At 41.7% G+C, this 23548-nt stretch overlaps 1 protein-coding gene across 3 annotated transcripts in view; it reads left to right on the top strand.

Annotated features, from left to right (window-relative positions):
* The window catches only part of LOC117602260 (pseudouridylate synthase RPUSD2), an 89583-nt gene that overhangs the window by 37874 nt on the left and 28161 nt on the right, over positions 1–23548 (top strand). For all 3 annotated transcript variants that reach the window (XM_034320044.2, XM_034320035.2, XM_034320043.2), the window contains 2 exons: positions 16554–16658; positions 22180–22267. In XM_034320044.2, the coding sequence (XP_034175935.1) occupies positions 16554–16658; positions 22180–22267 (193 nt within the window). The remainder of the gene's footprint in view (positions 1–16553; positions 16659–22179; positions 22268–23548) is intronic.

Raw genomic sequence — 23548 nt, 5'->3', positions numbered from 1 at the left:
TGACTGCAGTAACAAAACGTTTTAATGGTTTTGCTTGAAAATTGCTCTTACGTTTTATGAATATCTTTAGTGCAATTCCTTTTATAACTACTCTCGTGTTATTTTACCATTTCGTTGCAGTTTTGAAATCCTTTTATCATCAGTTTCCAGAATCATTGAAAATTATTAAAATATTGGAACAATGGGGTATAGAAATACTAAAATGATACACTTTTAATCCGGTGAATATATTTCTTCTATATTTTCATTTCTTTCTTTCTTAATTCTATAGGGAAATATTATCGTGACCACGATCTTAATGTTCCTCGATCAGTTTATTGTTTCACATTTTGCACGTTACCCGGGATCAACCCGCAGCGTTATGCTAACGATGTATAAGCACGTGAATTGTCGTGTACACAGAATGTTTGTTTTCTTTTATCAGATGACGTTGCAGGCTAATTAAACCGACTATTGTCCAGAAGTTTCTCGAACCTTTAAACTTTGCGACATTTGAACTAAATTTTAAAGTTGAATAGTTGGAAATTTATAGCTTAGAAAAGTAAACTTCCTTATGATACCTTAATTGTTTTTTTCGACTATTATTAACGAGACAGTTTATTGTATAAACGTATAAATTAAACTTTCTGTTCTTCTATTCGATCGTGCGATAAATCAATTTATTGGCGCGATGTAATTTCTTGAAATAAATCGTTCGATTGATCTTGATCAGGTGATTTATTGACATTCGCAAGATCGATGGTGATTAATCGAACGTTGTAATGACTGTATTTACACGTCATTATCTAATTATCATTGTGAAACAAAATCAATTCTCGTGGCCGAAGGATTCAACGAAAGACGTAATTTTATTCGTCCCGAAAATAGAAATAAATCGAAACAAATTGAACGAGTATATAACGAAGAGATTATTACCATAATTTTCTCAAACAGTAGAAAAGTCTAAAGAGGTTCGGTAATTTCCTGTTATGAATTATCATAATACGACGAGCTTCGATAAAATATATCGACTGTTTTTCAAGGAACTTAACGAATACATAGAACGAACATTCGAGTTGCATAATCGCGAAGATTTACCGCGTTACGCGACGCAGAAATCGTTTCTGCTATTGCGATGAATCTTGTACGGAATTGTTGCGAAAATACGACGTTTCTGGAATTCACCCGAGAGGATGATACGGTATTAACCTCGCGGAGAAGGTGCATTCCGTTTGAAGGGGTTCGAGAATAGATTGTTCAGGTAATTGGGATATTAATTTCAATCGCTTGTACGATGCTGCAGCAATTGCAGAAGAGACAAATCCAGTGAAGCGCTTAAGTATTGCGATATCGAAGCGTCGAGTGGTATCGCGTCAAGTATCGAATCGTACCGAGGTACCGGTACCGAGATACTAGAAGCATCACGGTTGTTTCAATCGCTAATTGTCCTCGTTGCCTTGACACGCGATCGAGAATGGATGCTCTGCCATCAGACAGAATCTCGTCGGCCGGTTTATCTTACAAGCCGCGGACTGGATAACGATTAATCCGGTTACGTGTGCACACTCCTAGGAGAGCGTCGCGACGCGTTACATGACGTCAAGCGTGCAGCTGGCAACGAGTTGCTGCAACAAGCTGCTAACGAAGTAGCTTCGACCGAAACTTTGCTGTACTTCCTCTACACAGTTAACCTGGTAACATTCCCTCTCGTACGTGTCTTCCATCTTTACGGTGAAAAATACGAGAACATTTTCTCAACTAACTGCAATTTAATCATTCGAAGTTGCTTGTAGTGCGGCAATCCTTTGAATCGGTGTATGCGTTCTTTTTAACGTTTTCTAACATTTACTCCTTTTTTTATTATTCCGTTTTCGACGTTTCCAGTTGTATTGATTTTTACATCGCGAACGCGTTTTTATTTGACTCGTCGAATGATTCTCCTGCGAGCCCAAATTCTATCAGTTTGTAGATTTACATCGATAGTTCGAATGAGGATACAGTAATTTTTCAGAGTCGAATACAATTGTTGCATAGAATAGTTCGGCGATATTTATTGTTTTCAAATAATTTAATTCCATAAATGTAAAGTTTAGATGCGTTCTATGTTTATTCACTGGGCGTACAACAAAGCAACAGAGGAATTCCTCTCAGCTAATCAATTTCTAACAAATAAATTGTTGGTTTAACAGTTAACGCCAAAGCATCTCAACAAGTTCCAATCGATATCAAAGTACGCACACCCAACAAGTACCTATACAAATTGGATTGGTTTGCGTGGAGGGCCAAAAATTCGGCGGAGGTAAATATTTTTTCATCGGTACGAGCTTGAGGTATCGCGTTTGAAACGCAGCCACAGGTGGTTTCAAAAGAGGCAGAGTCGGTGAACAGAGGTGAAAAGGTTGATGGAACATAGAGAGATTAACGGCAATTTGATCGATACGAAATAATTGCAGTCGGACAGGGGACAAACTAGCGTCGCGACGCCGATGACCGAACCGTTAAACCGCGCACTCGTTGAAATTCCTGCCGGCGGTCGTTGATCGGTTGTCGACCAGTCACTGTTTCACGTAAATGTACCGTGAGATAATTGCACCCCGGAAACTACGCGGTATCGTTCGTGTACACTCGCGATCAAATCAGGTTTCCCTAGCTAATGTCCCGCGTTCCTGAAAGGATAATGACAATGTAGGGGAGGATTTCCAAAATTTCCAAAAATCGCGACTTTTCATCTACAAAATTTTCATCACAGGCTCACATAAAAAAGTTAAAAGATTGCCTTTTACTACTTTTCCCCCGATTTCGACAAATAGTAATTTTTTTAAACGACAAAAGCACATATCTTAGTAAATAAATTTTTATAGCTTCTCGAGAAATCTCAAGTTATTTGGTCCAATTTTAAATGAGGTGTTCTGTTTTAAACGGTGTGCGAATATTTTTGTGGCATCAGGTTACACGGGAAATTTGAATAATTATCTACTTTGTTTCTTGAAATGGTAAAAAAAAAACCTTCGGTCGACGAAAAACAGAGGGGGCCATTTATAAAGATCGAAGTCCTTATTAAATGTCCGAGCGGGTATTTCTACGGGGACAAACGCATTTCATGAATACAAAAGAACGAGACATCGAAAGGAAAGCCACAATCCCCTGTCGTGCCGTAAGAGGAGAAGATTGATGGTTACGTGTAGGGTAACTGGTCTTATTGGGAACGAACGGATACACGATGCTTTCCTAGCGACTGGGATTCCTTGTCTATCAAGGATATAGGCTGGCATTTATTGGCCCGGACAGAGCCGATAAAACGGCTCCCGGGAAAATTCGTGTACCACCTGTAAACTGTACATAGCAAATTAGCTTTTCCAGTTGGATCAACGTAATCGACATTGACAGAATTCAACCCCCGTTTATCTCGTGATTTCTTTAACAATTTAATCTGTCAGAGCTGGATTATTTATTCTTTTCATTGTTCAAATAAATGGAAAATTTTTTCCTTTTCTTTTATATAAAAAAAGGTTATTTCCGCGTTGCTTCCCCAATTAACCATAGAATTTTTAATTAACCCTTGCCACTATGATCACTGTTTGATTGTTTTATGAAGTTGTAACGAACGGACATTCGTTGTGCAACGCAATTATTGTTGTAGTTTACTCAGGTACGGTGACGCAAGCGTGTAAAATAGCCTGAAGTGTAATGCTCGCGGCAAAAGTAAAAAATTTCATCATCGTAGCTGTCGGGAGCAGTGGTTAATCGATGTTAGTCCTCGGCATGAAGCGATGCCTAAACTAATGTCTTGCGTCATTCCCATTACTCGTTCTCACGTATCTCTATATTTCTTCTCTTTTTTTTTTTTTCATTTCGAGGTCTGTTCGATAGAATTTGTTTTCGCCTCGTACATCCGTGTCGTTTTGCTTTTCGATGCTCGTACGTGTCCGGTGGGTAAAATTATGACGAGTTCATCGATTGCGTTCCACGAAGGAAACGATGGGAAATTTTATGGCTTCGAATTCGTGACGAATCTCGTGCTAAAATTGTTTTTGAAAATCTTTGGCACTTTGAAAAATATCTTCCCATTTCGAGGGTAAAAGAGAAAAGAAAATGGGTATGAAAAATACCAAGTTCGATGTTCTCCAATCTTTTCTTCGATGCTTGTTAAACGATTGACCGAAAAAAAAAAACGAATTACCGAAAAGCCATCCAGCTTTATCGCGAGGCCTGCTAAATGGCTGATTGTTTGTACGAAAAGAAAAAAGGTGGAAAGGTCGAATGTGTTTGAGAAGGCGAGGCCAGACTGCTGGTCGGGAGACAGTGACCCTGTGATCCCGTGGAAAGGGACGTGGGGTTATCCTGACAGGATCGATCCCGTGACAAGAACAAGGGTTCTTCGACCTTAATCCACGGTCTGAGCTCGCGACAAAAAGCGGGTAACTCGAACGAATTACTTTTGTATTTTTAGACCATCGGTCGTTTAGCTGCTGGACTTGGCATTTATTTATAAACGACTTGCTATTTATGACATAACTGACACCTTCGTTTATTTTCCTTGAATTTCTTATAAAGTTAAGAATTTCGTGCATCGCAATTCCTGTTCCTGATCTGTCGAAAGTAAGGGTGACGCGATCTCTCGGTATTTTCCGCCCTTGTCGAGGCGAGGGTTGATTTTCGAGCAGCAGACGCTCGTAAAACTCGCGTCTCTACGAGACGAGTGGAATAAGGGAAACAAAAACGAAGTAGGCAAGAGGGAAAAGGCACGATTTATTAGTCTGCGACCACCCCCGGTGCGCGAGGGTAGGTATCGTATTTCAGTTTTTGCAAGGGCGAAGGGTAAAGCTGGTTCGATCGAAATTTGTCTCGGTTTAGCTACGCAGACGCCGGTGTTTAGATACTCGGATATTGAGATATTTCGAAAATCGGATACCAGGATAGTTACTTAAATGTTAAAAAGTATTTAGATAGGAGTATTCAATTATGTGATTCCTTTTCTCCACTTATTCCCCTTCAACTACTTCAAAATATCCAGCTAGATGCCGCGGGGTTAAGGAGCATGGGATCAATGGATGAGTCAACTGGAAAGGTCGGCAAACAATTTCAGAAAATAATTCTCCAACCGGTAGTATTCTTCTAAAGGGAAGAATAGAAGAGGAGGAGGGCATAGAGGTTCGCGGTCACGTCTCCTATTCGTTTACAGTTCGATAGCCACCCTTCGAAATTCCCAAGCGTGCTTCGATACGAAACGTGGGGTTGGTTGGCCTTCGAGGCAGCTAGACGCTGGTAAAACCAGCTCGAAAGCAACGATCTCGTCGACGAGCCCTCTCTTTCTCTTTATTTCCACCCTCTGCCAGTAGCCTCTTTCTCTCTCACTTCATTTCAGTTTCACCCACGAACGACACCCGACTCTCGTGAACGTCCGGTGGCCGCAGACACCGCTGCGAGCAACAGGCCCCCCTTATCGACCGTGTTTCCTACGTGTTCCACCCCCGTTTCCCTGCCAACAACCCCTCAGCTGTTCGATGCCGCCTTTATACCGCTCCAGGAATATCGCGAGGCTCGACTCTCCTGGAACGATTTTATTTCGCCCGATACTATTTCTCTATATCCTGGACAGGCCTGGAAATTATGGGGTGATTGCAGCTTTGTTTAGGGGATGGCGATGAAGAGGTAATGGAGGTGATACTGTAAATAGGGAAGAGATTGACTTCAATACGTACTTAATTAGAGAAGAGAAATTATTGAAGTTTTTGAAGTGGGTCTTGGGGTAGTTGAATACTTGGATACTTGGGTATTTGGGTACTTGGATTCTTGGATACTTGAATTATTTGGTTGCCCGAGTGCTTGGATACTTGGGTGTCCGAGTATCTGGGTGCCGGAGTACTTGGATATTTTGGGTACTCGAGCGCTTGGATACTTGGGTGTCCGAGTACCTGGGTGCTTGGCTACTTGGATACTTAGATATTTGAGTGATTGGATGCTTGATTGTTTGAGTATGTACCTAGATACTGGGGTGCTCAGATACTTGGGTGCTTGAATCCTCGACTAACAGCATAACCCCTTGACGAGTAACAAGTCATAACGGAACAGAATTGGCAAAGCTTTGTCTGAACAATCTGAATCCAGAAGAGTCACGTTTCTCCCCAATCAATATCCTCACCCTGTGTAACCACTTCCTTCTTCCCTTGCCACAGAACTTTTATCTCTGTTCTTCATTCGTTGATCAGCTCCCTGGTTACATTTTCCTCGGGGAAGTTGGCCATTTTTTCCCATTCCCCTTTGCCAGAATTTAGAAGCCATTCGCTTAATACCAAGCCACGCTCGACCTTTTTCTCTCTCCCGCGCCATTTATTTCGTACAACCCTCCCTGTTCAAAGCGTCTCTCGTTTCTTCAAGCTGGTTGCCCGTCGTTTTATCTTTCGGGGTTATAAAGGCGGAACGAAGCGAAACATTGGCCGAAGGAGAAGACTCGAGGAACAACAAGAAGGGGCTGAAAGCGTTCTTGTCGTACGAATTTATTGAATTTAAACCCCTTCCTTAATCGCTCTCTGTTTCTGCTTGTTGTTTCCAGTAATAGTTGTAGCGGTGGTCGTTGTCGTCGAGGGAATGCTTCTAGTTATGCATCTCGCGTTTCTATCGTCGCGTGTTAACTGGAGAGACGTTGATTAACGAGTAGCACGCCGGCTGCTCTTTCGAGATGCCTTTCTCTCTTGCTTCTCTGGTATTAGATTGCCGTCAGGACGTCGTTTTAATTTGTCTGGCTAACCTGTTCGCAAAGAGCAGGGTGCGTTTAGGGATTACCAGGGGTAACATCATGTCTAAGGATATTTTCTTCTTCGATAAACAAAATGAACTGGGGGAGGAAAAAAAGAGAGGGAGAGAAACATTTCATTTTCTCGTGAGTAAAGTGGATTGAATGAATTGTAAGAGCAAATCATGTTAAAGGCACAGTTTCTTCAGAATCGACAAGATAATTGTGGCCTCGTAACAGGAAGCCTTGGGAAATTCGAGAGGCGAAAACGTACTTAATCCTAACGCTAATTAATGCATCCAATCAACCTCTAATTACCGTCACGACGAAGAACATAATCTCGTTGATTACAGGTAAGGAAATAACGGCCCTAGTTACACCGATATTACGTTCAACGTGAAAGAGAATGTTCAAGGTAAAATCTATTTTCGGTGCTTGAAAAATGATAAATAAATTCTCGATTAATTGAATATTATTATATAATTCGTGAAATTCATGAAAATCAAGATAAAGATATATAGTTTGAAATTGTTGAACACGGGGTGGGAAAGTGAGGTTGGACGTTCAGTTCATTAATTAATGGGGAAAATTAAGAAACCAAATTACAGGATGGCTCATCTAATAGCGTCTGTGTTTCGATCATTAATTTTCTTCACGATATACCTGTTTAAACTTACCGGTCGGGTGTTCATTAACGCTTTCCACCAGCACCAACATCTGTCTCACTCGGGCCTCCGCTAACAAGGGAACTTTGCCAACGCGAAAATTCCGATTTTCATGAAATTTTGCTCCCGGCAATGTACAACGACGTATTTACATAATGGTAAAATGAGCTTATAAATGTAAGCCTCTTTCCCGGGGTTACTTTTATTCCGAGGTAATGTAAAATAAAAAAAAAAAAGGGAAAATCCGATTATTAAATTCACGATCACGGCCGAATTTCATGAAAAATAGATTTATTAGCGAACATTCGATGAATTCGCGATGCAATAGGTGAAATTTTCCATCGAAACGATCTCGGGATCGAACGAAAACATTCGATAAAGGGATGAAATTTCAATAGATCAGAATACCACTAGAACCCGGGAAGGATAATGAAACTTTTCACTGAATCGTTCGGATTAAATGAAAACATGTAGCGAGAATTTCTCTAGATCAGAAGAAATTCCAGACACAGCAGAAAATAATGGAACATTTCGGTGAAATCGTCGGGATCAAATGAAAACATTCAGTGTAGCGAAAATGTCGCTAGATCAGAAGCGATGGTTAGAAAGAAAAGCAACGATTTTCTAAAAATACAAACCGTTGATTCTCGAATTTTGCAAACTAAAATTTTGTATGTTTCGTCAAACGATTTTGTAAATTTTGCGAAGTTAATAGCTTCAAGTTTTGCCATTCGAATTGTCGAGCAAAGAATTTCAAGACGCCGTTCACAACCGTCTGTTCTTCGCCCAGAATAAATGAACGGACGTACGTCACGGGCCAGCGAAGCGTTCGAGTCGCATTATTAGATTATTATTAGTTGCCTGCGTGACCGTATTTTATTTTCTTTCGTCTGCCAGACAGCGTGTTAATTGCTTCATCGCTGCGAAATTAAATGTTCCCGGCAGTTTTACCCTTTTCTTTTCCTTTTGTTGTCGTTGTTGCAAAAAGTTCGGTCCGTGAACAGGTTGAAAAGTGAGGAGAAAAATTAATTGCGAGGTAATCCATGCGACGGACTCGAGATGATTGCAAGAAAGAAAAAAAAAATTGAAATATTCCCTTTGCATAGGGAAGAAAAATTATTATTTTCTTATTTCTCTACGATTTCATATTTTCTCTAAAAACGTGGAATAATTTCCAAATGCTTGGATAAAAGATTGTTAATTTAACGGGACATGAAAATCTATCGATTAGCAAACCGCACCATTTAAAAGCCTTCTAACCAGGTTCGCCCAGACGTTTCTCCAAGCAAACAAATATTTCACGCGACTCGGAAACACGAAAACAACTTTATTACATACCATCGATCTCCAGACGCAACCAAGTCGAACAGGAAATATATTCGTCATATAACCTTTTATAAACGAAAGTTTACCCATCTTTAAATTAGGGTACGGTATCTTTTCGCAGTCGTGAACGACATTCGCGTCGAGAGATATTTAAAAGAAAAAGGGATACTTTTCAATCGTCTATTTCAATCTTTTTCTACCCTCTTCGTATCTCAACCCTCCATTCCAATTTTTCTCTATATACATATCTGATTTTTTCTTTTTTTTTAAATGTAATTATCAACGTGGTAGTGTCTTTGTGTGTTGGCCAAGCCTCTCCCCACGAGGACGAGGAAATTAATTAAAGCACACGGTGGTTCCCTTCGTGGAAGGAAGGTGGAAAGAAAGGTTGAATTCTAGCTGAGACAGCGAGTGAAAAAGAGAAGAGGTACGCGACGGAATAATCGTGCTGGAAGCTCGCTGAAAAAAGCTCTCTCTTTCTCTTCCTCTTGGGAAAGTCGCGCGAGCTTGCGACGCGACTACCTTTCCTACGCTCTTCGCTCGAATTAATCGCTTTTCCCTTTCTGCAACCCCTCCTGTGTTCGCCTCTTTCTCTGTTTCAAGGAGGACACGGATTTTTGGGAATGATTCGGGCTCTTTGTACATTTATCCTTGTGGCAGACGTTGTCAAAGAAAAATTTTTCATTCTTGACTTTAGTAAACGAAATTTATTTACATTATTTGTTTCTCTACGCGTAGCTCATAAATACATGTTTTTAAAGGGGTAGAAGAAAGAAACTTTTTCCATATTATTCAGACGATAAATAGTTTCGTTTATCCATCGACGATAGCGAAGTTTGGTGGTTCACCATTGCTACCGTGAAGATTAAATCAGTCTGACCTGATGTTTAACCGGCCGTTTCCCGGGATAAACTTCCCCCCGAGATTCAACGCGGAATCGATCACGATAAATGTTCCAAGCGAACAAGAATTTGATGTGTGCACGGTGGAAAATGGTGGGCGGAAGGAAGTTTCGTGCACCGGAATGGTGGTTTAACCGTTGGTAACGAGCATTCGAAAGAGGGCTGATATTTTTCCACGAGAGGGTACTCGTGACTTTTTCACCCTCTCCCTTCCATCCGCTGCTTTCTAACTCGGGAAAGGAACGTCGATATCCTTTTCTTGAGCGTTTTCCTTCCATCCACGGTTATTTCCTTCTTTTTTCCTTCCCCCCATTTTCTTTTACCTTTGGTCGCCATCTGTTTCCACGCTGCTCGCTGGCTGGATGATGTTAAATGCACCCGGAGAGAGGTTGGTCGGTGAATTAAAGGCGAGCTTATAATTAACTCCCTGGAAGCCTCGACGTTTGCCCGTGTAAACTGCTGTCTCGACGATCCGTGAGAGAGGCTTTTTGATTTCGTTCGTCGGCGTCGAAACACCAACGGGAATTCCTGTTGCTAATTTATCCACGTTGAAACGATTCGGACGATCCACGGCTCGCCGAAGAGCGTTCTGGACTGAATAGATCGGCTTACTTCATTCGTAATAGAATTTTTTTCTTTCTTTTTTTCTACCCACGCTTGCGGTTTTCTTTGTGTAAAGAAGAAGTTGGTTATTCTGCTTTTCACGCGACGAGTATTAATAAAATGGCATTGATTTTAATTTCTGTAAATTTTGAAAGCCAATATCGGATGGTTTCTTTAATCAGTTCTTTCGGTAAGAAATTTCCTTCGTCCAGGGTTTAAATTGTTTACCAGGGAACGGAATCTCCGTAGATCCAATTAGAACACCAAATACACCGTAATTGCTTCAAACGAACACGACACGCACACGAAAACATGGACAATCCTGTTTGGGGAAACCTTGGTTGTGGCTGTGGAGCATTGGTCAGCCCGGTGCAACAAGGTTAACTGAAACGAGAACCCAGGAAATAAGCTGGTAAGAACGAAAAGAACAAACGGCACGTGACATCCTTTTGATCAGTTACCCTTTGTTGTTCACCTACTCTTCTCCATTCTCTGTCCATCCACGAACGGGTGAAAATCAGCCAACCAAAGGATAAATGGTATTATTTCAGGAAGGTAGTTGTACAACTAACAAAATTAATCAACTATTATTTTAATCCGGGTTTCAAGCTTTTCACCGATGGAAAAGGAAAACAAAAACGAAAAAAAAAAACACAAATCGTTTCCACAATTCAGCGCTTTATTTTTTCTGTTCTTCTATTCGCCGACGTTTCCTATGGAAACCGTGACAATCAGCACGCTTCAAGAATGAAAAGAAAAGCGTTGAAACAACAAAGAAAGAGTAGAGAGTGAAAGAAAGAAAGAAGACGAGGTTTTCGCGAAACGTAGTGTAATAGCTGTGCACGTATGACGTCAAGGAACAACACAAACCAGAACCCACGTTCCCATTAGAGTGGCATTGCTGCACTTAGGCTGGCACACGCTTGAAACAACCACCACCTCCTCCTCCACCTCCTTCACATCCCACGACTCCCTTTCGCCTGGTGTTCTCTCTTTTGCTACCGAACTTGTCGCGGCTGAAACGTTCGCGAGAGTCTCCCAAGACGAGCCAACGGAAGTCCTTTTGATTATTCTCGTGTAATTTACCGTGCAAACGATGTTCTGAAATATTACCGTGCTTGTAGACGCAAATACCGTCGGGGAAGGACGACGAGACCGCTCCTCCGCGTGGAATTACTCGCTCGACGTTTCCGCGCACCCGTGTTACGTTCAACAACGTCACCATCCTCTCCTAGTCCTCTCCTATTTTATATTTTTATTTTTCATACTTGCTTCCCGCGTTCTTTCACCTTTCTATCCACATTTACATAGGTATCCGTACTTCCTTCCTTCTCGCGGACTTCTTTATTTCACAGGTTTTTCTAATTGGTCCCTGGTTTTCTCTTGTGCTTCCTGTTTCATATTTTCTTTCCTTTCTTTCGCTTAAATTCTTTCCTACCTGCTTTTGTTCTCTAGCGCTGATATTTTCCCCCTTGTTTCTCTCACTTTTATCCAGTTTTCGGTACATTGTGACGTACAATGGTACTTTTAATTCAGAGTTCACGTTTCCTTTCATGTCTCTGAATTTTTTGTCGCTTTTAGCTGTCGTTGATCACTCACCGGGGTTAGAATAAATATCGCCTGGAAATGGGAAACAATATCGGTTTTTCCATACTGACTCGTACTACTTGTCTGACCATACGTTGTCCCTATTCTACTTGCTCGATTGCCGGACACCGATACACATTGATCCCGTTCGACTTGGCTGACTTATCGTCGGACAGGATGAAGTTTTTTCCCCTCGTGAACGATCGGTCTCTGGCGGGAATAAAATTCCATCGGTTATTGATTATCATTTGCAATGGAGATTCGACGGTGTACAGGTTGAAATTTCAAACTCGGAAAGATATATCCTTATTCCTTCTCTCTCTTTCTTTTTTTTTGTTTGCGTGCGTTCCCACGCCTGGACGTGCTGTAGCCCCGACTCGAACACGGTTTTAATTTCGAGCTCGTAATTCGTGGCGTTGGGTGCCTGGCCGTTTCCGCTTGGAAATTTCACAATTTCGATTGGAACAGGACGGCGCCGTTTTTCGTCGCGAAGCCTTCGAAACGCGCCGCGCGAACCAATTACAACGGCTATTGATTTTTATTCGGCCGCGTTGAGCAGACGTTATCTGGGTCGACGAAAGGAAGGAATATTCGGACGTTCGCGGGAAAACATCGAGCCTCGTTTACGCGATACTGATGCTCGTGGTGGTTGTTGTTGTTGTTGTTGTTATTGTTGAGCGGTAATTCACGCGAAACGATTTTAGTCGCGGGTTGATAAAACCGGGACGGCAAAGTTTCGACGCGTGTCCTTTTTACGAGCCGGCTCACGTTGCACTGTTCGCAAATGGGCTGGAAAATGAAGAGTATAAATATCTGGTTATTTCCAGTTGCCGATGAATATTGATACACCAGGTTGCAGGTTTTTTAGCCAGGGAGTATCGTTTTTGTGATATAAAAATTGAGAAATAGGAGCACCGAAAATCCCTGAAAAAAAAGAAGAAAAAAATATCCCTTTTCTTCTCTTCGAAACATAAACGGCTGATCGTTGTTTTGCGGGAAAACAACAAATAATCAGTCACGATTGTGAAAACCTATCGATCGAATCCGATCGTCCAAAAGTACCCATTCATAGTGCGCCGCGAGTTGTTCTATTGTTCCCGGAGCTTAAAGCCTCGCGGAATACAAATCGATCGTTAACGCGATCGAAATCCCGTTTCCACGCTGTTGAATTTCGACTAATCGCTCGATTCTCGATACGATGCATCAGCCTTGTGGCATGTTGACAACACGTTTTGAGTTTAGCTCGCGACACAACAAAGGGACCGCTGACTTCGCGAAAAGATTGAAAAAGTAGATTATCCGTTTTCATTGTAATCGTCGAGGATTCTTCCGAGCGAAGCTTCGTTCAGCAAAGTTCACCCTCCTGGTACACGGCGAAGGGTGAAAATAAAAAAGCCGCGAATAATTTAACAAGATGCATAAACTTCTAGCCCATTAGCTTTCCACTTTTGTGCTGTTAGAGCGAGGAATATTTAATGAATTTCCGGGGCTCTTTGCGCGACACAGCTCTGCCTTATGGACTATCGTTGAACAGCTTCAAGAATTATTTAAATTATTACTTTCGGCGACGATCTTTCTAAAACTTGCTCCGTTAAGTACTGCTTTATTCGTTCTCTTCGGATCTCAGAAGCTTGCATGCTTTGGTATTTAGGTACTTGGATACCCGAGTACTCGGGTATTTGGGCGATTGGATGTTTGGGTACTTGAATGCCTGCATGCGTGGGTGGCTGAGTACTTGGGTACTGGAACACTTGGGTATTTGGGTAATTAAGCACTTGGATACGTGGGTGCCCGAATACCTGGGTGCTTGGGAACTTGGGCACTTGAGGACTTGCTCGAGTACATAGGTACATGGGTATTTCGAAATTTGGAAAGGTACTCGGGTGCGAAACTACTTGCAAATTTCGACACTCGAGCGTTCGAACCATCGCGGAAAGAAAAGAAAAAAAAACGTGATTCGAAAATTACTTTAACGATTCTCGTGTGCATCGACTGTTCGTCCATGAAACGTGGGTGTGCCCGTCGTCTCGACTCTCTTCTTCGGATAATCGTCGCGCAAAAACGTATTATTTCTCGAGGATAATTTCCAAGAACCCTCGAGCGTGTTCACCGAACGATAGTGTATATCTAGGTGAAGTCGAAGAAGAACGGGGCCGGAAGTCGATGTTTCTTTTTCAACCAGGTTCAACATTCGCATATCTCAATTTTTACCGTTCAACGATCGCGCAAGCTAATATTTACTTGTCACTGATTAACAGGCTATTAGCACGGTAACAACCGAAAAATTTTACTCCGCTTTTGTTTTTTCTCCGCGAGCTTTCAGATTAACGATGTGTCAGCGGATGACACATTTGTATAGCTACATGATAAATTGTTGCCGAACAAGGGGCAATAATCGGCCAGCTAGCCGTCCGCAATGGCAATTTACCTATGCTATTAATTATCACGACTCGGCCAGTAACGTCAATAAATATCGTCACCAGCCACCCCCTTTTTTTTTTCTGTTACCGAGATGTGGCCATTTGAAAATTGACCGCAGGCTCCATCAACTAAAAGCAAAACTATGTGTATCTTCTATCATGAATAGTATTTTTTTTTTTTTTTCTTTCTTTTTAATACTTTGATACTTGAGGTGCTTTTTAAACAAGAAAACACTGATCCTGGAGCAGGCATGCGCTACATAAAATATACAAGAAATGGGAGAGGGTAAGGTGAGAGGTTAGGGGGTGGTTTCCAAGCAACAGATATCATTAGAGTAACGGAAGGTGAGCGGCGAAGGTGGCGGGCCAGGTGCATGCGGATAAAGGATTCACGTTCCTTCGTCGACCTTCCCGACCCATTGTCAGCCGTTATGGTGGCAGGATAACGCCAGGGTGGAAGGCGAGGGGCACCGCATTGCAGGCAAGGGCGTTGTCAGGGGCGACCCTAGCGACCGTAAGACCTGATTCCCTCCGCAATTCGGCCGCGAAAATGATACCTGCACACCTCTATCGATCCCCAATTTCGACTACCATTAAATTCATCTAAATATTACAAATTATTCGACTGCCTCGTTCGTCCTTTTCTTCTTTCCTTTTTACATAATTTATATTCTAGTAAATGCCATTCGAAACACGTTCAGTTATTTCAAACTTTTGAAATTACTATCAGATATTGATCCGATCGCGGACAGAATGTGTTTCCTTAAAGAGTCGATCGATTCGTAAGACTAATTTATGACACAGACCGCTTTGGAGAAGTTTCACGGTTCCGCGAATGGCGGTAATTAGGTGTCGAAGTTTTAATGGTGCGTTAAGACTGCACTCGGACAAGAACCCACCCTACCCTACTCTTTATTCCGAAAGATTAATGGATCGAAGATTTTACGATCAAGACCCGGCGCAGAAGGATTAACCGCGGAAAATTAACTCGCTTATTAAACTGTGGAAAAGCGAGATTTCATTAGTTGAACAAATCTGTTGTCCGACGAATATTTTTTGAATCTCTGGTAATTGGAGGTATATTTTTATTCGATCAACTTCCAACATTAACCCTTGGCTGTGGTCTGTGAATTTTTTCAAAATTTTCCGGAAAATGTACAGGTGGATGAGTTTACTTTCGAAAGGGGCAAGAAGTTCGCCACTTTACTTTCAGATTTTCTTTAATCTAAGATATTTCAACGGTATTTCAATTTCCCATCGTGAAATGATCATTTTCGTCATAATTTTTCCCTTCTATATAACGCTCGTTATGATTGGAGGTTCTCGTTACCGGGATAATTTGAAAGGACAAATTGTATCTCGGAGATAAGTGGTAGCTTTAAAGCAGTGGTAATTGTGGTAAGGATATCGGTAATTACCTTGAAGAGTTTTCATTAAACAGCCAACTGTTGGCTGTTATCTCCGTATTTGCTAAGCTTAACTTCTAACTACTCTGATGAAATGGAACACCCGAGTCCTGCTACAATGGACAAGGGTTCGAATAAAATTTCTATTTGTTTTACGAATCGCGGTAGGATAACGACTACGATGAAGAGAATCGTTGTTGGCGCAACGAGTCCGCTCTTGTGTCGTGCAGCTGCATTGTTTACATCCAATCAACTTAATTTCCGGTTACCGCGGATCACCGAGGATTTTACCGTGTTATTACCGAGCCGGGTCAGTGCATCGATGACTCCGTTAGTTTTCCTTTCTCTTGCCCGATCAAAGCGATCGTGCAATTATTCCATCGGATCCGTTTTCCGCTTCGCTTTGTTACCCTATTTTCCGTCGATGGAAGACGCGGTTCTCTGGCGAAGCCAGAAATTTCCAGAAATTTATCGTTAAGACGAGTAGTCGACTTCCGGTACATGGATATCCTTTGAAGCGAGCGGGTTGATACGGTAAGAGGGAAGACACGATCGGTCATTGCGCATCGTTAACGCAGCCACCAACGGAACCTTCCGAGCGCATCGATTTATGCTAATCGCTTTAACTCTCACCCCCCTACTTTACGCACGTTCCCGCCCATGCTAATTTCTCGTTAACAGCGCGGCCAAATAGAGAGACGGGGCCTGATTTAGCGTCCGGTAATTCGAGCGTAGCCTAATGGTCGAAAACGTGGCCGAACGAGAGTTGTGCTCGACGATGCGTGTGTCGCGTTTAACCCAATAGAATCCTGTCATCCTTCTGTGTACAGTACCGAGCAAGGATGCCATAAGAGGAAAATGGTCTCGTTATACTTAATAATTTTTGAAAATTCCAACACGGTGACAGCTAATTTTCGCTATTTTGTTTTCAGGTCGAATTGAAGCCGCTAAGGGAGGCGACGATCGCTGTACCGACCACGAAGATCTCGGAGAAACGGAAATCCGATGAAGCCGACACGAGTATGGACCTGAAAAAGGTGAGTCGGATGAAATACAATGTATAGAATAATATTTCTACTCGTTAGAAATAAATTTACGAAAATGCAGTATTTTGTTTGAAAAGTGGGAAAAATATGTAGATGGGTGTAGGAGATGAAGGTATTTGAAAGGCAAGCGTTATGCCAGCAGCAGATCCTTAGCCAGCGAATTTCGGTGGAACAAGTACGAAAGGGTGGGTCATATTTCATTCGGTAGCCAAGTATCAGGCTGGTACTCGTCGATATTCGACGCACAGAGCATCGTGCCATCGTCACGGACCACGTCCTCATTAATCTAACGCGGGCTGGTCGTCATTAACGAAATAAACGCCCGTGAACCGTCCTACCTTTTGAATTTCAACACCTTTCCTTCGTTTCGTCGACGCGTACCATTCTGACGAAGCCATTTTTCGATTTTTCACGAATCCTCCTTTCTCTCATTCCCCTCTTTCTTTCCTCCCCTTGTCTTTCGGTTTCGTTTGATTTTTGTCAAATAAATATTAGAGTCTCTTTCGTTTCCAACGGCATATTAAGGGAGGCCCAGCTTGCTCATCAGTGTGCGAATAATTTCAACCCTCGACTTGAGCCCTTACAGGGTATTACCATAAAGTGATTCGGAAAATGATGGTCGACGGTGGAACATCACCTCGCTGTCTGCTCGAGAGATCGTAATTCCCTCGTCAGGTATCAACCCTTAAAGGGAACACAATCGAAAGGCAACGTCGAAAATAGAATCGTTCGGCGTGGCGAAGTTAAATTGCGAATAAGAGTAAATTACCGAGAATTAGGGAAATCCTTCTCGACGATTTCAACCGTGGAGACGAGTGAAAATTTATTTCTACTTCCGGCACACGTTTCCCGCCCCTTCCGGCTGGATTAACGGCGGATCAACAAAAGCGTTCAAGTCGTAGGCTTGAAGACTTTAAGCGCTACCTTGAGCAATTAATTTCGAGTGGATCTCGAGCCAGTGAACTCGCTCGCAGAGACATTGAAGAAAAAGAAAACGAAGGAAAAACAAACGGGCGGCGGTAAATTATCCGCTCGCCGTGGTCGTTCCTCGCGGGGGTAATTAACGTCGAAATTAGTGGAACGCTGTGATCAAAGGGGCAAGGAAATTCTTGTTCCCTCGGGTTGTTGCACGCGGTTCCCTGCCCTCGTAATTTGTAACACAATTTCTTTTTTTACGCGTCCTTTTTAAATTCCTGTCTTAAATTTTCTTTTTCCCCGGGGATGACACGTATTACGGAGATTGAAGAATTCTCGCCCCTTCGACGTAGTGACCACCGAGGAGAGGAGAATTTTCATTGAATTTTCTATTAACTTTACGGGGGTTGTAGTTAATATCGAATACGAAATCACACGCATGGCGGGTTGTATAATAAATAGGTTGCAAAAAATACAATCTACGGTGATGAGAAAGTGGTTGGGTGCAGTTTGCAGCCGCCTGTTGCTGCGCGACTGGCGTCGTGCCGGTTGGAAAAATACGGTAATCCATCGAGAAAGGATGAAGAGATCTCTGGACAGGGTAAACAAAACGTGAACGATACAGGGGGATCGAAAGAGACTTTAAACGTTCTCGGTTATTGAGATTTTAATGGCTACGAGTCGCGCTCGAGCTGGCTATTCAATATTCCATGACGTTTCTCTCGTTCTGCCTCTTGAGGCTTTAAGGAAATCGAAGAATTCATCCACTTATCGTTTCCATTGCCTCGACCGATTCTATTTAAAGAATTTTCAACGAAATCTTCTCGACCGTAGTATTACTGATAATATAGAGCGTTCGAAAGAAAAAAAGAATCAAAGTAGATTTTCCTCGAGAAAATGGCAGTGTAATGGGGGGAAAAAAGGAATCGTTTAACCAACCATCTTCTTTAGTCTTTCTGTTTTATTTATTTATGATCGGATACGTATGTTTTGGAATTCAGGCTCATATTTTCAAGCAAATTCAAAGGTAGTATCCTTTCATTAAAGCACGCCCTATCAACGAAGAGATCCTTTGCACGGGGGTTGGTATTTAAGGCCGTCAGGGTAGAAGGAACTTTGTCCTTTCACTGGTGAAAGGAAGTTGGGAAGAAAAGAGGTTCGAGGACACGGCTGAATGGGAGGATGTTCGAGCAAAGATTTCGACGCCACGAAGAAATCTTTGAGCTTCATAAATGATACGCTTTGAGAGTAATTTCTTGGGAGGAATAGCAAGATTCCAGCGACTTTGAAGCTTTTAAATGTTCCTATTAACTATCAGATGAATTTCTTTTTTTTTTGAATATTATTTTGAAAAAGAAAATGATTTCAGATGGAAATTTTAATCGGTTTCAAGCGCCCTTTCGACCAGTCGAAAGGGAGAAAATGGAAATCTGAAAATTTCGACAATTCGAAAGTAGAGGTTAAACGATTATCCAGAAATTTGACCTCGCAGTATGTAGAATACACGGATGGGAAAAATGAATCTAGAATGTTATCGTGGATCAAACAACTTTCAAAATGGAACATTCACCCAGAGACGAGATATGTAACTTAACGCTTCAAAAATTTGGCAATTTTTCAAAATCCTATTTCCTCTTTATTTGCAAAGAAATTGGAAGTATATATATAGACCGGAAAATTCGCAAATAGCGAAGTTTCTGCTAAAATAGGGGATGGAGGTTGAATCGTGAAGGGTAAAGGATGCTAGAGGATTTCTGTTTCGTCTGGTAGAGAGGATGGAAAGGATCTCATCAATGAAACGCATCAAAGTGGGTGAAGTGTAAATGGCGAAAGGGCGGACACCGAATTCGTCAGTAGAAGGCCTAAAAAGTGGCAAAAACGGCAGAGGGTTGGAAAGTAGACGTTGACTTGTAGACAGTAACGGTGACTCGAGGGGGTTGCTAAGGGGTGAAGGGATAGCCGAAAGTTGGGTCGATACAGCCGAAAGAGCAGAACAGGGCGAGTGGCGCGAAAATTCGGCTGCCTTTTTCTTTTGCTCCTTTTCCCTTACTAGTTTCCGTTTATTTTCCTCCCGGCAACTTGCGCCGAGTTTCGACATCGTGTCTGGAACTCGGAAACACTTTATTTTGCGATCGAGCCTGGTCATTTTTTCTCTTTCTACCCTATGTTTCTTTTTCTCTTTCTCGCGAAGTTTCTCATCTTGATCGAATTTCACGCTTTTCCGAGATGTACTAATGGGGTTGCGAAACTAGTTATTGGATCAGATCTAATTTTTCTACTGTTTATGATTTAACGAATCATTCCGGGGATCCTTTTTGGCATGAAACATAATTAATGACAGACGAATTTTCAATTAACTACTAATGATATATTCATAATTCGTTTAGAATTTAATTTCTAAAATTATACGCGTTCCTGATTGACTTCGCACTTCTTCACCACTGCTAATGTAAATTTAATTGCGATTCGAATGCCATTATCGGCGGACTGATTGCGAAACGAGTCCCCTGTTAAATCGAATAAACCACGTTTAATTCACGGTCCCACGAACTGGCTAAATTAAATTTCTGTGCAGCTGGCCAAGTGGCCTGCGCTGCCGTTTGATCGTCGTTACTTAGCGCTGAAACGTGGTTGAAATTTGGTAAAAACGGATGGTTATAAACGTGAAAGGTATATTCGCGAATTAGATTACAGTGCTCTTTCGAGTTTTCTATATTTCAACAAACACATCTCTTCCAGTTAAACGAAATTTTCATATTTTCATTTAACTAGTATTTTCAACTTCTAAAGAGTACGATCAAGTAGTAATAAACGAAATTTCTCAGCCCCCATTTCTGACACTGTACTTCGATGAATGAACAACGGGGCCTGGGTCAATCTTGACCCAATTTTACAAAATACATACAAAGATATTAACTCAAAGTTAAATGTATAATTATTAAACGAAAGGGTTTCATGTATTACAAGAATAATTTTCAAAGGAACAGTATAAAATTAAAAAATTGTAATAAAATTTTGACTCTTTCCATGGGTTCGCTGTCCGAGGATTAATTTGATGAAATACACAAATCAAACTCTTTCTGTATTTTAATTGATAGCTACCCTTCTTAAGCATTTACCAGGATCAAAGTGACTCTAAATTTTTTATTCTTTTCTGAAGAACGTTTTTTACCCTTGATCAGCTGAAATTTCCAAGCTATCGTTATCAGTAAACTATCAATTTCCACTGTAGGTCGAACAGTTTCGCGCGTAGAAATCGGTGGTGGGTTAGAGAAGAAAGGGCGCGTTTCTGTGTCGTCGATCTCGAAACGCGTTTAACGATGTACATACACATCTCGACCAGGCTGATGAAGCGATATTCGCGTGTCGCTGGAGAACCTTTCAATTACATACTTGCCCGTTTCTGTTGCTCGTCGGAGGATATCGATCGATCCGTTAAGCGAATCGGTTTGCACGTCGCGCGAGTTCGTGTTACGCCGAGTGCACCAGCAGCCTCGCGGTAATCGGATTTACATGGCTCGATGTTTCGGCTAATTATTGTCTTAATTAAAACGCCCAGCGCTCGCTGAGCTTGGGAATATTAGGATCCATTAATGTAATGCGCCGTTTGTTTTGTCAACGCGAAAATCGAGCATCCGGCCATCGTTTCCAGCCTTTAATTACCGAGCTGATTAACAGATATTAAAACGAGCCGGGGTCATGATTTTACGTAGGACCCTTCTAATGACTTCACGTTGATCAACGACTTTAATAAAATCGATATTTACTTGTTGACCCGACTCCGAAGATCGTATTAGACCCACTTTATTTTTCAATGAATTCCATTTGCCTTCGAAATGACGATTTATGATACTTTAATGAAAGGGACGAGTTAGAAGGGAACCGGTAAATTAAAATTGGTTAAACGTTCATTAATTATGCTTATTAAACGAACCTCCGCGAGTTAAGCGGATGATCTCGAATACGTTCACCGGCTGGAAATTCTGAATTAATTCGTTCGAACGATGAACCCTTTGTGAAAATGTCCTTCGGAGTTTTTCATCGCAATTGGACCGAGTTACTTTGGAAACAGAGAAGAATAGGAAAGAGTTAAAGATTGCCTTAAAATTCGTATCTCTTCAGCCAGTGCGATCGAAGTTCGAAAGTGGTCCGAGAGAAAGTATTCCCTTTATCGCGGAACCCCTTTTGATACCGATGCTTTTTCCACCACGCTGTATCAGCAACCAGTGGGAACACGAACACCCATGTCTGACCACATCGTTCACTATCTACCGAACGGCGAACCGCGAGTGATAAATGCCGTTCCAAATTATTACCTTCCCTTATCTTCCAACCGAGTTTTTTTTACCATTTTAAACATCCTTTTATTTCCTTGTTCGATTCTACGGTCGGAAGAGGAAACTCGGATGATAACGAATCGTTAATCATTCGAAAGGTAAAAGAATTCTGTATAAAAACTGATTGGTTTCTTGTTCGAAATAAACAGTGGATCATCGGTGTAATAGAAGGAACTCTGTCTCTCGAGTTTCAACCAGTTCGATTCTAATTCATTTTCTCGTAACTATCATGGCTGACCTGTGCGCGCCCTTTGTTCCAGGCGAAATTGGAAACGAAAGCCCTGAAAGCGAAGAGGCCAGGATTCACGGACGAACGGTACAACGAGACCAGCTACTACGTGGAGAACGGTCAGTATAAGTCCTGTACAGTTGATCGTTTTACGTTCAATCCAGCAGACACTCGACCGACCAATATACTCGATATTATCCAATAAATTGCTCACCGTGAAAACGTCACTGTCCCCTAGGAGGATCGTTAGAACGATCACTCTCCACCTATACGAGCAATTAACGGTTAACGTCGAGATTTATGACGGCTGATCGATTATCGATCAACGATGCCGCTCGTGGCCAATTAGAGGGATGAGGGTACACGGTAACACGGTTAAACGTTAATGTTCGAATACTTTTCGAATAACCATAGCACCTGCTGGTATTCCACAATTACATACGCGTACATATATTATTGGCTCATTTATGGGTCTTATTAGTGAAAAATATGATTATTTTTCATATTTACTCGTTTTCCATTGAAATTTCAATTGGCTTAATGCATGGATCAATTCTTCGATCTCTTACGAGTCTTACTTACTAAGTAAACTTTATTAAAATTTTCGCGTTAAAAACGTCTCTCTCTGTCTACTCTGTTTCTGTCGTGATCCGGCTCGTGGTTGGACATTTCAATTACGCGTGGACGTTAATTAAAAGTCGAGTCAGTGGGCGACGTGTCGCGTCGAATTGAACGATCTCGCTCGCGTTGATTGTCCAGAGAAAACAGCTGTTACGCGCGGATATTACGAAAATCCAGCCTGCGTTTTAAATGAACGTCGCTTTATCGAGTATCAATAGGTTCTGTAATTAAAGTACGTGCTCGCGGCGGTGGCTGCCATTATGTTTCCAGCCCGCGGCGCGCATTATCGGCATTCCGCGAGGATCGTTTGATAGACAGACACTGATAGGCGGCCTGGCTAAGCTCGTTAACGGAAGTAACGTTTGTCCGTCAATAACGAACGCACCAGACGTTGTGGAATCGTATCAAGAGAAAAATTGAAATTCATCGATTCCTTCAGATTTTAATTAGCTCGGGAAAGAATGCAAATGACGGTTGGAATAAGGATAGAGTTTCTTGTCTGAGATTTCTGTAAATTTTCTCGGAAAATTTCTTTCGTTTCTTCGGTCAGTATAATATAGAACAAGTTCTATGAACCTTCTGTGACGTTTTATTGATCCCGCTTAAAAACGCAATTTTTTTTCTCGGCAATTTCTCCATAATGTTAGCTTACCACCTCAGCCTCTAATTTATCATTTTTATCCCCACGATCGTGAATTATTATCCATTTTCCTGGATCAATAAATGTCTGCGATATTAGGTTACTACCCCCTTTCCTAATTTATCAAATTTCCTTCCTA

Source organism: Osmia lignaria, chromosome 13 (genome assembly GCF_051020975.1).
Source record: "Osmia lignaria lignaria isolate PbOS001 chromosome 13, iyOsmLign1, whole genome shotgun sequence".
Taxonomy (NCBI): domain Eukaryota; kingdom Metazoa; phylum Arthropoda; class Insecta; order Hymenoptera; family Megachilidae; genus Osmia; species Osmia lignaria.
This window is presented reverse-complemented; position numbering and strand designations above follow the sequence as displayed.